This window comes from Petromyzon marinus, chromosome 12, assembly GCF_048934315.1.
Source record: "Petromyzon marinus isolate PM22_M1 ecotype Great Lakes invasive population chromosome 12, UKy_Petmar_22M1.pri1.0, whole genome shotgun sequence".
Taxonomy (NCBI): Eukaryota; Metazoa; Chordata; class Hyperoartia; order Petromyzontiformes; family Petromyzontidae; genus Petromyzon; species Petromyzon marinus.
In genome coordinates, this window is record NC_133678.1 from 4,489,415 (window position 1) to 4,502,929 (window position 13,515).

Consider the following 13,515-nt stretch of genomic DNA (forward strand, 5'->3'; position numbering starts at 1 on the left):
GATCACAGCTATAGGTGGGCAAAGGCGCTACAGGTGCAGCCCTGGGACCGCATGTGCTCACACCACTGATGGCAGAATGGCCTTCGCTCGAGGGAGCTCTGAAAGAGTGAGGTTGGCCTGCTCTTCCGTGCTGGCCCGGTGTCTTAGAGAAGAGATGGCGGAACCCACACTTTACCCCACAACACACACGATCTGGTTGCTGATCGACTGTGGAGGGGAAGGGAGAGGGGGGGGGGCAGTGAGGTGGGGGGGGGCTGAGCCCTTTTATCGCTCGGTTTCCCCTTTAACGCCAGCGCCGCCGCCTCCGCTGTCACGCCGCAGATGCGCGCGTCCGCGGCTGGCCCCTGCTCGACTCGTACGTGCCGACCGCCGCCGTCACCGCCCTCTACTTCGCCTTCATCTGGCTGGGGAGCGCCTGCATGCGCAACCGGCAGCCGCTCAGCCTGCGCGCCTCCATGGTGGTCTACAACTTCCTCGTCACGCTCCTCTCCGTCTACATGTTCGTGCAGGTGTGCGCGCGTGTGTCCAACAGCGCGCCAGCCCCCCCCCCCCCCCCCACCAATCCACACCACCACCCCCCCCCCCCGCAAGGAGCCAGCGGTGATGGTAGCAACTGGAACCGTGAAGATTTTTGTTTTCATTGACACTCCAGGGGACAACGCACCGCTCGCTGCAGAGTTCCGAATGGAAAACATTTCTTGTTTTACGACTCGACATTCAAGGGAATATTACCATGGGGGTGGGGGGGGGGAGCGAAACGTCAAAGAGAAAAACCTCGTGGTGTTATAATTGCCTGGGGTACGGAGTTTTCCATCCCGTAGGAACACCCAGGCTTTTGATCAGGCGTGGCCGTGGGAAATGGCCATTAGGCGCAAGCACTGCTGACTGCGAGTGTCGGAATTGATTGCACTGGCTGCGCTTAATGGGCCTGCAGAGACCAGCATTTTCTCAGCGAAAGTCACAGTATCTGCAGTGTGTGTATATATATAGCAATTGCAAGTCAAGTGAAAGTCACGCAGTGTCACATTTGCACAGTTTGCTACCCAGCATAGCTCCCAAAAGTCGACACACTGATCGGTAACACTGCCCTAAATTAGACGAGCGTGATGCTTCTGAGCAAAGCGCCTATTCAACGCAGAGACGTCTTGCTGCTGTCTGCTATGAAGAAGGGCAATTGCCAGAAGTCACAGCTTTTTATTACTTTTCCTTTAGGTTCGATGTTATTATAAATGTGTGCATTGAGTTTTGGTTATTTGTGCTTGTGCATGGCTGCCAATGCAGTATCACGAGAATATTCTTAATCGTTAAAGTTATGTTATCGATACCTTTTGTTTTTTCGGTAAAGTCACGTAGGTAAAAATCAATAAAAGAAAATAAAACAACTAAAATTAAATCGCGACGTTTCAAATCTAGAATTAATTTTATCGAGTCAAACAACAGCAGGATTAATGTTAGATTACTTGCTTTAAAACTCAAGGCGTTTACCCACTCAAACGAGTATGGGTCGATAATACATTCCTGTTTACAACCCTGAGCCGGCATTCCACATTCCCGTGGAAGGGCGGTTGATGCTTTACATAGGACAACCACTGCTCGAAGGTGGTATTCACTTTCCTGATCTCAAGGAGCATGAACCACCACGAGAACTCCGATGGTCATCCTCGCAGCCGGCGGCTTTTGGCTGACCATCGAACAAAAGACGGTCACCGCATCGCGCGCTTTCAGATGCGCTTGTGCGGCCGTCTGGAACGCTCTTGCTTACGATATTAGAAAGCCACTGGGAGCTATGCACTTTTAAATCTAGATGTGGAAACTCATTTCTTGAGAACTGCTTTTTAGTGTTGAGTTTGTTGTCCTTCCCCCACCGCCTCCGATTTGCACGATTGGCCACGTACGGTGCGAAAGAAGTTCAACAACAACCCTGCCAAACGGAGGTGCGGGGGAAGGACAACAAACTAAACACAAAAAGCTATTCTCAAAAAAATGAGTTTTCAATCTAAATTGAACAGTGCATGGCTCCACTGACTTCCTAACATCGGAAGGAGGTGCATTCCAGACGGCCGCAGAAGCGCATCTGAAAGCACGCGATGGTTAGTCAAAAGCCGCCGCGAGGATGACCGGAGTCCGCGTGATGGTTTATGCCCCCTGACGAGCTCAGCAAGGTTTTGTGCTTCATTTGTGGCAAGCACTTCGTGTGTAACGAGTGCGACCTTACAAGTATTCGTCCGGTAACAGCACACAGTGCAATGGTCAGCACACTCGACTTGCATTCTAAAGGTCATTGGTTCAATTTTCCGGCACGGCAGTTTAAACAATGGCACTTTATTCATAAATCCCTCCAACTATGTCCACCCAGCAGCATACAGTAAATTAGTACACCACAGTAATGCACTTTCAAATCTATAATGAAAACTCATTTTTTTAAATGATTTTTGCGTTTAGTTTGTTGTCCATCCCCTGCACCTCCAATTAGCACGTTTGACTACGTACGTTGTGAAAGAAGTTCAACGTAGACACGTACAGACGATCGGAAAATAACGTGGCGGTGTAAAGTGTGGGTACTCCCACCTCCTCCCAAGACGTCTGAGTGGAAGAGTAGGCCAAACACCCTCGAAGGGGGAGAGGTTCTCTAGAGCCATGCTGGTGCAGGCCCTCCTGCCAGCGGTGGCGTGAGCAAAACAACCGCATGTTGACATCACAACCCAGGGTCACTTTACGTAAACGAGTCTCTTCTTGGACTCACCTGGTGAAAGAAAAGTAAACTTGAACCTTCACCATAACTCTCCCACAAACATTTCCGGTGATGGGTGGGGGGGGGGGCACGCAGCAATCAAAACCCCAGCGCCGTGCTGTACTCGTAATTATCCACCGGGCACGAGGCTGATTAAGAGAACCATCTTGAGGGAGAGAGGGATATTGTGGGGGTGTGTGTGTGCGTGTAAAACGACGGTCTCCCAGTTACGCGTCGGGCAAAGCAACGGTGCCACCCCACCTGAATGTTAATGTGAGGCCCCCACCCCGAAGCCGTGGGCCGCGTCCCAACACTCCCGGGCCTTTTGTGCGCTATCAGAAGCAGCGAATGGCATGACCGGGCTCCTCCTTTCAGCGAGTCAGGGACACAAGCGCACAAAGACACATACACACACACGGGGTTCTTGTAGTTCTCATAAGGGATTCACAATGCCCTCTTTGTTTGACGCCGTTTAATTCTGTCTTGGGTAGAAAAGGGCCACTTGGTTAGGCTTGAACATCACTGCCAAAAAATATGGTGTACTACTGGCTCGATCTATATTATTTTTTTACTCGTATTTTATTTTTCACATGCTCATGCTTTTAGCTTTTGTTGAACATTGGGGGGGGAAAACCGCATTGGTTCATCAATTGATATGGATTATGATTTTTGTTCACCCGTTATCAGAAAGCTTTTGACGACCTCAAGCGATTCCTCTGCCAGATATTTTTTTTTGCAGTTCTCAAAGTTGAGGCATTCCTCCTCTTTCAATGTTGAAAAAAAATATGATTCCCCCTAGTAATCTCCTTTACTTCATCATCCAGTCATCTAGTCTCTAAGCGACCTTCAGCTCATTTCCCTTGCGTGACCTGCGTCTCCAGGCTGTCTCCATCTCATCTAATTACACGCCCGTAAGACGCGTAATATTTCCCCTGATTTATTATTACGTGTCAGGATATATATGGGTTTCCTATTCGCACCGGCACATCAGAGACTCGCGACACGAGTACACCTCTATCTTAACGCCGTTCATTAACTGTCCATTCAGAGTTTGGGCTGTTTTTTTATTTTTTTTGCAAGATTCAAACAAGTTGACATGGAAGTGGCCAGGTGGTTCAGAGGTCATCTCACTAAGCTGGCACCGCGAAGAAACCCGCTTTCAAATACAGACCACCGCCCGTGTTTAAACCAGCTGCCTAAGTGCAGCGAGTTCATGGGCTCATCCGAATCACCAATGACTGGACACATAAGCAATCATGTTAAAGGTGGCGTTCAACTTAATTTCGGTAACGACAAACAAGGTTGCCCTGAGAATTTAAATGATCCGTTTGATTGTTTTGCGACTAACGTTGCTGTGGAGTGGGGCAAAGGTTGAGTTTCAGTTTTTCAGTTTCATGTATTAAGTATAACCCTGTGAGCCATGCGGCTCTTGACTCGGGTGCAACCGCAACAAAACAAAAACATGAACAAGAAACATCTTAAACTGACTGCACGCAACAGAAAAATCCTGGAAAAAACAGCAGTCTTCCAGAAAAAAAGACCGTATTTCAACGCTGTGTGCAAAAATCCCAGTGGGATGCAAGTCAAACAATAACAACCATAAGACAATGTAGATTAAAGTTATCAGGCTAACTCTGTACTCCAACAAACAAACATGGCTAAACCAAAACGTTTTCAAAATCACCAAAATAAAGCTATAAAAACTGTAACAGTGATCATGGGAACTGTGATTCAAATTGAACAATAAACGATATAAATAACATGTACGACCAAACTTTGCAGCCATAGCTGGCTGCATGAGTCACTCCATAACGGCAGGAGCAAGGCACTGCCACCATGGTGTGGACAAGAGGCCTCTTGGAGAACTCAGAAGTAGCTCTGTGATATCCGCTTCTATGGACCATTCTGCGACGCTCTGTGAAAGTTTTCAATGGATTCTTTGTCTCGTGACGTCGAAAGCACAATGGGGACAAAACTATGGGAAAAGGCCAAAATAATTGTATTTGAAATGTTTTTAATACATATTTGATGACAATTACTAAATATTGAAGGTCACAGAGGAGTTAGAAATGGAGCGCTGGGTCCTTATTATTATTATGACAAGACATCTCACCTCAACCGTCTGCTCTAGACACTTCGAATAGACTGTTTAAATAATTATACACGTGTACACTAAACCATTAATGTGCATAAGGACATTCACACGAGTCTCGCGTGGAGCACAATTAGTTCGGCTTGTCACCCGTGCGTGACCTTCATGTAACATTACCCGCCGACTAAATTTTGAGCGCCACCAAATGTCAGCCGTGGGAAACGTGGTGGCGATCGCTGCAGTTGTGGCATTTAAACTCAACAATCTAACTTTGCATCTTGTAAAATGGTCAGGTTGTGGGTAGCACAGTAATAATAAATAAATAAAACATATATCAATACTAATGAGCCCTTTGTCAATCCAATGCTGAATGTAGGCCTCCCCGTGGCATTGTTGGTCATGGAGTATTGTTTGGCCATACTTCACCATGCTGGCAAGAAGGGGGGGGGAGATGTTCAAAACTAGTTGAGTTTGTCACTGCAGAATGGTCCTCTTGCATGCAACTGTCAGCAGCCACGGTCAATCCGCTGCTGGATGAAGTTCTCATCAAGCCACCGCGCACCTGTTGAGCAACGTGATGTAATTTTTATGAGCACATTAAACATCGCGCCACTGACGATTACCACTGTCACACGCAACGCCTTATCTCTCTTCACAGCTGTGTGTGGGAGCGTGGCAGGGAAACTACAGCCTCAGATGCCAAAACACCCGCAGCAGTGGTGACGTGGACGTGAAGGTAAATATTTACTTTTTTTAACCTTTAATAAAAATGTACACGTGTTATTTTTTTTTTACCCACGAAAACCTCACCTGATCTCAAGGCCATTTTCAGGAGGGTCTTGCTAAGTTTTGCTCCAGGTGAGGCGACGATGTTATACGTTTCTTTTTCCGTCCTTCCTTTCCCCCAGTTGACGGACCGATAGCGCATTAGCCCCTTGTTGCAGAGGTTCCATGTTCGAGCCAAACGGCCACCCTGGTTAATACAGTGCCATGAAGAAGGGCCATTGCCCAAAACGTCTCCTAATCATATATTTTCCCTTTATGGTTGGTGAGCGGGTGACTGGCGTGGGTTGGTGAGCGGGTGACTGGTGTGGGTTGGTGAGCGGGTGACTGGCGTGAGTTGGTGAGCGGGTGACTAGCGTGGGTCGGTGAGCGGGTGACTGGTGTGGGTCGGTGAGCGGGTGACTGGCGTGAGTTGGTGAGCGGGTGACTGGCGTGAGTTGGTGAGCGGGTGACTGGTGTGGGTTGGTGAGTGGGTGACTGGTGTGGGTTGGTGAGCGGGTGACTGGTGTGGGTTGGTGAGCGGGTGACTGGCGTGAGTTGGTGAGCGGGTGACTGGCGTGAGTTGGTGAGCGGGTGACTGGCGTGAGTCAGTGAGCGGGTGACTGGCGTGAGTCAGTGAGCGGGTGACTAGCGTGAGTTGGTGAGCGGGTGACTGGCGTGGGTTGGTCAGCGGGTGACTGGTGTGGGTTGGTGAGCGGGTGACTGTCGTGGGTTGGTGAGCGGGTGACTGGTGTGGGTTGGTGAGCGGGTGACTGGCGTGAGTTGGTGAGCGGGTGACTGGCGTGAGTTGGTGAGCGGGTGACTGGCGTGAGTTATCAATCAACCCGACCTCTTTACATTGAATTCTGTCGAGTACGGCGCGATAGCGACCGAGCGCTCTGCCCCACTTCGGAACGAACGAACGAAGGCGCCACCGTTTTCACAAAAGAAACGCCCAGACTCTTCCGTCGCTTTCCCGCAGGTGGCTCGTGTTCTGTGGTGGTACTACTTCTCCAAGTCCATTGAGCTGATGGACACGGTGTTCTTCGTGCTGCGCAAGAAAATCAGCCAGGTCAGCGTGCTGCACGTCTACCACCACGCGACCATGCTGAACATCTGGTGGTTCGTCATGAACTGGATTCCCACCGGCCACAGTGAGCAAATAAGCACGCACTGCACGGTAGAGTCGGCGAGGCGATCGGCGGTCGAGCGATGAATTTACACCGATCCTTCCTTGAAGGCATCCAGGATAACAGACGTACGCTTCGCCTGATTGCCTCAGCCGCTCGAAGCACCTTAACATCACATCCTAACTCTCAACCTTACCAATAGATCCCTTGCTGCTATCCAGCCAGGGGACCCTCCCCACCCCACCCCCGGGACCCTACCCCCCCCTCCACCTACCAGGGGCAGCTGTCCCTGTAAAGAATACGGTGTACGCGGTGCTGGCCTCGTGGGGTCAACCATCACGTCTTTCGCACCGTACGTAACCAACCGTGCTAAAACATATATGATTCTCAAATCGAATCGTTACCCAAGAACACGGCCCTCGAATCGTAACAATTGGCTGCATTACAATGGGGGGGGGGGGGGGGATAAATCGTTATTTTCCTGCAACTCAGCACTCTCCTGCGTATGAGCCACAAGCCCTCTTGCGTATATGCCACCAACTTGGGTTAATGAATTATGCTGACATTTTTTGCTGCCACGAGCACTCGTAAAAGAAATCACCACAAGGTGCTCGCATGTCAGACCATGCTATTCACACAGAGGCCACTGAAATATAAATGCTCTACATGACAGCTTTGTTGAGTCAATTATTCATCGTGTATAAATAATGTACGGCGATGACCAAAAGACGACCAAAAGAGAAAAGCACTTTCCTGAAATTGTGTTAATATTTTGGGGGGGGGGGGGGGTTGGGGGAAAGAGACATTTTAGTCTCGGCTCAAAATAGGTTCGCTCCAGTGGTGGCAAGGCGCAGTTCTAAGTGCACTGGGGTTCTAAACCTGGCCAACCGGACGACGATTTCTGGCCATGGCCAACATCAGCGTTGAACTTCTTTCGCACTGTACGTAGCCAACCGTGCCAATCGGAGGTGCAGTGATATTTCAATCGCTCCTGGGCCCTGACCCCCGACTCCCACCCCACCCACCTCCAGCGAGGAAAAGTACGTTTCAAAAATACCCATGACCCACAAATGGCCTGGACAGGGTTTTTATTTTTTCATCAAGCGGTGGATTTACAGAGGGTTGCAAACAATTAATGTTACTATCATGTGGAGGTTACTGCGAGTATAATGCATTCTTGGATATAAGACACAAGACTTGAAGCGTGAATTTTCAACCTCTTCCGAGACGTCTGGCGGGTGTGGAAGAGTAGGCCAAATACCCTCGAGAGGAGCTCTCCCTCGAGCGGAGGCCCTTCTTGCCAGCAGTGGCGTGAGCAGGCGGTGCTGGCAGGGCTGCACTTTTACCCGTTAACCTTCTTACCTGATGCGCATTCCGAAAACGAGGTAACGCTCGCTGCGCTGCGACTGAAAATCCAACTGCCGACGTTATCTCTGCTCGTACGTTCGAGAAGAAGCAATATAATCGCACACTACAACTAGGCTCGTGTGGTCATATCAAGAGACTAACAGGCCATTAAAAGGAAACTTCAGTCCTAAAATTGTGTGGTTTGGCGATGGATGATAAACCACCTCCACTCGAAGTCGCCGTGCACGGAACGGCGCCCTGCACGTCACCCAGGTTCTGATGTGTAAGCATTTGTCAACGAAAAGAGTGCATTTTTGCCTGCGTCTGCGTAATCCACGTGATGTCACGCCAGCGCTGGCCGTTTCAGTTAAAGCCGCGGGCGTTTTATTGTCACCGTGGCGCGAACTCTGCCCTGTAACAAGACATGCAGTCGTTTGCAGTCCGGTTATTATTCGCCGTCAATTCCACCGAGCCAATACATTCAGTTCCACCCAGTGGTGGAGGTCCCCTACCATCCCCCTCTCCTTCTTGAGACCTAGAACATTTCTACTTTATTAATATTTACCAGAGGAAATAAATCGAATATATTTTCTTTTAATGTAACGGTCCCATTTAAAAAGCCTGAAATGTAGCCCCCCCCCCACCTTTTTCCCCCACTCTGGATATTCTTAAATCAGCCGGTGGCTTCGCCTGTGACCAAATCGCCCGGAATATGCCCCATCTCATCAGCTGTCGGAAGCCAAGCAGGGTTGAGCCTTGGATAGTGCTTGAGATGGACGGCCACAATGTGTGCCAGGTTGTCATAGGAGGCTGCTGCATCGGCTATGCTACGTTCTGACCAGCAATTAGCAGTGCAGCGAAATCCACTGTTGCGCTGTACGTCTATGCTCCCGATGAGCACGGTTGTCTACGTACGTTGCGAAATAAGTTCAACGTGCATACGTACACCTTGACCAACCCTCACCGACCAGCGTGAGAAAAGATCAAATCATCCCCCGTGACCCACATGACGTGGAGAGGCCCTCATCCAGCAGTGGATTGACAAAACAGCCGTTCGTATGTGTGTAATTATGCATTGAAAAGCCCGGTTCATATTTGTATATATGTACACGCATCTAAAAAATAAAAAAACAGTAGTTTAGTGTAGCAGGGGAAAATGTACAATTGTGCCACATTACCACTTGTGAAATTGAAGTTGGGGTTAAAGCTTATTCATAAATTCATGAAGGTACAGTGGTTCGAGGCTATTAACAATGAGCACGGTTTCGGTCACATTCACCCCACTGGTGTTTTTACGTTGCAATAAATCACCGGAAAAAGTGCTAGGGAAAGGTCACGTACGACAGTGCGATTACACAGGCCAGGCCAGAGGAAGCCAGCATCTTCCGTTGTTATATTGCACAACTAAATCTAGACTTGGACGACAGGCATTAAACCAAGGACAGACGAATCTGTGCATTTTCTTGGTTCTTTCGGTAAAGTCACGTAGAAAGGAAATAATAAAATAATAATAAAAACAATAAAATGTAATTCTCACGACGTTTCGGCCACAACGCAAGCAGCCGTCCTCAGGTGAAGAAACAGAGCTGTCGGAAAGACAGCGTCCTACTGAACAGACAGCGTCCTAATGAACAGTGTTAGGACGCTGTCTTTCCGACAGCTCTGTTTCTTCACCTGAGGACGGCTGCTTGCGTTGTGGCCGAAACGTCGTGAGAATTTTATTTAATTGTTTTCTTTTTATTATTTCCCTTCTACGTGACTTTACCGAAAGAACCAAGAATATGAATCTCTGCAGTCACGAAAGCTTTAAATCGAAATCTGTGCATTGTCGCAGCAGTAATTGGACAACGAAGTGGAAATTGTAAGACTGGCTTAGACATCTCTGCTGCAAAAGTCACGCAAGGAGAACTTTCGTTAATTTTGTTTCATTACAGTTGACAAAGGTGACCGGAGCGGGGAAGATACGTGGATGTGAATAATATCGTAGAATTGTGATCAATTCAATTAATCAACCTTCATTCTCTATATTCAATTAAAATGTCTTCCACCTATCATCATATGGGCTTTAAAACCCAACGAGGAAACAGGTAACTAATTGCCTATCATCTAATAAATTGTGCATGGCAAAATATTTTTCGGCATAATTGACAGCGTGGCAATTTTACAGTGGCGTCAATTTAATAGCGACGTTAACAAATGTTATCTCGTCTAACTGACGGCATGTACAATTATGAGCGATGTGGATTTTAATATTTGCTATTAGAAAACATATGGCACGGTTATGCCGAGTGACCTGCGTTTTACGAAATTTTACTGGAACCTTTATTCACACTACAAGTACAGCAAAGCACATGTTAAAATACATTTAATACATTCAAGACGGTCACCGCACCGCGTGCTTTCAGGTGCCTTTCTGCGGCCGTCTGGAATGCTCTTCCTTCCGATATGAGGAAGCCACTGAAGCTATGCACTTTTCAATCATTTAGATTGAAAAGGAATCTCTTGATAATTGTTTTTTTTGCGTTTAGTTTGTTACTCTTCCCCCACACCTCCGATTAGTACGCTTGGCTATGTACGGTGCGAAAGAAGTTCAACGAACATACGTACATATATACGTAAAGAATGATGAGAACACTGACATTGAGCCATTTGATATCGTGTCGTATCATGACAAATCTAAACGCATTCCGTGTTCGAGGGTGGCCCAGTGGATGAAAGGTGAAAGTGTCGACCTGGCACATTCTAGAGCCTTGGCTCGAATCCAGGTTGCTGCCTCTGATTAAGCGGAACCCCCCAGTGTAGTGATGTAATGATCCAAGCTGAACACACCAATGATGCGCACACACACACACACACATCAAATTAAAGTCGGTTTTGCTGTAGAGTTTTGGCAACACTTACAGCTCCAAGACTTACAAAAGCCCGGTTGGCTACGCACAATGCAAAAGAAGTTCAACATGCATACATAGTGGAAACGTAGATGAGAGGTCACTGGAAGGAATCTCAGAGGCAGATCTCCGGTATCCGCTTGCACAGATAAGTTTTGTAACAGGAAGTGTTGTATTGCTCTGTGCGAGTTCTGAGTGAATGACTTGTCCCAATACATGACACTGGCAGTGCAAGTGGGATAACATCGGGGGAGGGGGGGGGGACGACGACAAAGGGGCCGTCCATAAATGACGTCACGCACCTTGGGGGGGGGGGGGGGCAGAGATTTGTGACGATGTGTGACGAGGGGGGGTTGAGAAATGTGACGTCACATCAAAGTGCACAACTTTTAATAGTTTAAAGCGATTTGAAGCATGTATTTTTTTTGGGGAGTGGGGGGGGGCAGAGCTTTGTGACGTAATATTTGAGGGGGGGGGTCTATTTGTGACGCCGTGTGACGAGGGAGGGTGGTCAAAAATCATCCTAAATCGCGTGACGTCATTTATGGACGGCCCCAAAGGCATGTTTTACTCCTCACGGGTTGTTCTGGAGCATCGCGTAATTAAATCATCAACCTGCCATCCTGCACCTCGTATAGGTTGATGGTAGCCCAGTGGCAAGCGTACCATTTCATGAAGAAAAAAACTGCTCTCCCGAGTTCAATTACTGCCCGGGCTAATATCAGTGATGAGTGATAACTGAACCGGTCCTTCACCCACCAGCATTGGCCGGTGTGGTGAAGTATGGTCAAGTGTGTTCAAACAACCCTCACTGCATCGAGCAGCCTTCATCCAGCAACAGAATGAAACCGTTGCTAGACGACCTAACTCTCCACAACAATGCATAATAACATGTTAAATATAGGAATTGTGATGATTTGAGTTATGTATTTATTGAAGACACTGACTTGTCCCAATAACACGTTCACTCCTCGCAGCTTTCTTTGGGCCAATGTTGAACAGCTTCATTCATATCATGATGTACTCCTACTACGGGCTGGCGGCTATCCCTGCAATGCGGCCATACCTCTGGTGGAAGAAATATCTCACTCAAGCACAGCTGGTGAGGCACTCATGCAACACCCTTGCACTAAATTTGTCTTTTGTGAACCTCAATCAAACGTCATGTTTACAGCTCTATGGGAATGAGGGAAGCACGGGCAGGTGGACGGAGACACGGCGAGGAGACACGGGGAGGAGAGACACGAAGAGAAGGGATATATAAGGGGGCATGGGGAAGACATTGGGAGGAGAGAGGCAAGATGAGAGGAGAATGAGGGCAAGGAAGGATACTCTACTAAAGTTAAACTATTTTTATTTTACCAAGTAAGGCCCACTGAGCTATATAGCGCCTTTTCAGAAGCTACCTGGCCACAAATGATAGCTCAACTAAGTGGCTTATCACGTGGAATTTTATAGCAGCCAAATACTCTAAACGCATGCAGATTTTTAAATGTGGAGGGGAAAACCGGGGGACCAGGAGAAAAATCCACGCGAACACGGGGAGAGAGACACGCAAACTCCCAATATACAGCAGGCATCTCAGGGTTGGAATCGAATCCATGACCTCCTGTATATCAGGCGAGGTAGGTAACATTTCGCTACCGTGGCATCCCAAGGACATGGGGAGATACGGGAATATGGAGGGAGACACAGGGAAGGGGAGAGAGACACGGGGGACAAGAGGCACGTAGTAGATACACAGGAAGAAGCACAGGGCAGCTTTTAAAAAGGAAAATCCATTGTTACACGACACTAATTTGCTTTTCCAGCAATTCCACGACCCTCTCCCCCCACCTTCACCAAACTGCACTAACCAGTGTGGTGAAATATGGTTTTAAAAAAATCTAAAACCCTGCACAGATGTGGGAAGGCAGTGGTTGAAAAAGAGGCCTCAACATCTACGTGCTTTTTTTTAAACATTTTAAATGTAGAAGATATTTGGGATATCATAAATGTGCTTTCTACACAAAGTAAATGAACGCATCGCACAAACGATACTATGCAGCAGTTGAATGAGCACAACTACGTTGCTGCGTAACTATCAGACACGATTGGTGCCGAGCTGGTGATTGTAAGAATATTGTGGCCAAAATTACGGGTAAACGCATTCGCTGCAAGTCGATGACACCCACCTCACATTTGCTTTCAATTTACAGATCCAGTTTGTACTCACAATTGGGCAGACGATATCTGCCATCGTGTGGCCTTGTGGCTTCTCCATCCCGTGGCTCATGTTCCTGACGGGCTACATGATTTCCCTCACCTTGTTTTTCATCAACTTCTATGTGAAGGTGAGCTTTTGGTGGTTGTTACGTCATGGCAATAAGTGTGGCCAAAGGCATTCTCCCCCTCATGTTTTCATAACGGTTTTTGTATTTAAAAAAATAAGTATAGGTTTTTAATTCTAGATTTTAAGCTTTCGTGACTGCAAGGATTCATACTCTTTGGTTTTTTAGATCAAGTCACATAGGTAAAATAAATGAAAACTAAATTAAATCACGACGTTTCGGAGGCAACACAAGC

At 47.7% G+C, this 13,515-nt stretch overlaps 1 protein-coding gene across 2 annotated transcripts in view; it reads left to right on the plus strand.

The window, feature by feature from the left end:
• The window catches only part of LOC116941659 (very long chain fatty acid elongase 5), a 35,906-nt gene that overhangs the window by 18,309 nt on the left and 4,082 nt on the right, over nt 1-13,515 (plus strand). For both annotated transcript variants that reach the window (XM_076066525.1, XM_076066526.1), the window contains 5 exons: nt 322-509; nt 5,482-5,559; nt 6,568-6,739; nt 11,928-12,052; nt 13,149-13,283. In XM_076066525.1, the coding sequence (XP_075922640.1) occupies nt 322-509; nt 5,482-5,559; nt 6,568-6,739; nt 11,928-12,052; nt 13,149-13,283 (698 nt within the window). The remainder of the gene's footprint in view (nt 1-321; nt 510-5,481; nt 5,560-6,567; nt 6,740-11,927; nt 12,053-13,148; nt 13,284-13,515) is intronic.